The sequence below is a fragment of the Belonocnema kinseyi genome, chromosome 1, assembly GCF_010883055.1.
Source record: "Belonocnema kinseyi isolate 2016_QV_RU_SX_M_011 chromosome 1, B_treatae_v1, whole genome shotgun sequence".
NCBI classification, from domain to species: domain Eukaryota; kingdom Metazoa; phylum Arthropoda; class Insecta; order Hymenoptera; family Cynipidae; genus Belonocnema; species Belonocnema kinseyi.
This window is the reverse complement of record NC_046657.1, coordinates 63,800,400-63,801,757: the sequence shown is the minus strand read 5'-3', so window position 1 is coordinate 63,801,757 and position 1,358 is coordinate 63,800,400. Positions and strand designations below refer to the sequence as shown.

At 37.0% G+C, this 1,358-nt stretch overlaps 1 protein-coding gene across 1 annotated transcript in view; it reads right to left on the bottom strand.

Annotated features, from left to right (window-relative positions):
* LOC117177980 overlaps nucleotides 1-1,144 on the bottom strand; it is a 3,528-nt gene extending 2,384 nt beyond the window's left edge. Inside the window, exon 1 of the mRNA XM_033369142.1 lies at nucleotides 971-1,144. Within this exon, the coding sequence (XP_033225033.1) occupies nucleotides 971-1,144 (174 nt within the window). The remainder of the gene's footprint in view (nucleotides 1-970) is intronic.
* Nucleotides 1,145-1,358: the final 214 nt, after the last annotated feature.

The following is a 1,358-nucleotide window of genomic DNA, read 5'->3' as shown; positions in this document are numbered from 1 at the left end:
CGAGAATAATACTCTATTACAACGTGTGAGTATTGGTCATAGAACGTTCAGGCCATCCGAAAAAGCTCAAGGATGGGGAATTGGAGACGGTAATTGGTAACGATCCGTGCCAAACGAAGGTGAGCTTGCAGAAAAATTGGGAGTTGATCGTTCAACTAATTATAGACGTTTAAATGCACTGGGAATGGTCAAAAAGTAATAAAATTGGGTTCCGTGCAAACTGAAGCCAAGATACGTAGAAAGCGTTCGCAGCTATTGAAACGGCTAAATAGGAAAGAGTTTCGGCATCAGATTGTCACTGGCGATTCATTAACATTAACACTAAAACCGAATATTCATGAATCGAAGCTCATGCTCTGTATTTAGTGGAATCAGTGCAGTCAAAACATACTTAGAAATGCAGAAATAGGAATACCCAAACTTTCTTATTCTCTAAATATCACGCTGCCTGATGAACAGTTCTTCTGTTTTTGACTTCCGTCAAAACATGAGTCGTTTTTCCAACGTGGTATGCGAATGCTGTTAGAACGACAAGAAAAAGTAATGGCTAGCATGCAGACATACCTGCTCATCAAATCCAAAACATAATGAACGCAGGAAAGTTGTTTACCAAATAATAAACAAGCAAGTGAAGAATAAAAATTTTTTATCAGTAGGGCCAGGGTGGTGCGAGGCCAAATTTTTAAAGATAGCTCGAAAGTCGCAAGTTACCGACACTATTAGATGGCGCAGCTGACAAGCCTATTTCGTGCTATGTTACCGACTGTCGGTAGAACAGCGAGCTAAGGAATGTAGATCCCCACTGAGATATCACTGCACTATCCTGATTTTTCTTTAGCATTTTACGCAGATCTGAGATAACTAAACGAGTACCATAATTAACTTTATAATTGTTTTTGTTATCATCGTTGAAGCTCATTTCAATACTAACGTTATATTCAATTGCAATATCTCAATATATGATTTAAACCTTTCGCAATTCACCGATGATGGAAATTGTTTCATTGCTGAGATTTGGATTGCTATCTACTTTTGATGCCAACAGTAAACGAAGCTTGTGGATTACCTCATTTGAATCATCTCTATAAATATAGTCTAGTATTGAGTCTTTTCTTGTGATCATGGGGTAAGGTAGAAAACTCATTATTCCTCTTTTTTTCTCAAATGAACTTCCAGATGTTGAACGTTCTCTATGTCGAACAAGTTTCACGGTAGCATTTTTATATTTTGCAGCACTTTTTGAGCGAATAAGTGAAGTAGCAATATAATACTTCTTGTGTGCATATGTAGCTATACAAATTTCTCCATAGTTCTTTCTATATCAGGGCTTCTATAAATTTCATCATGTTTTTGCCTAA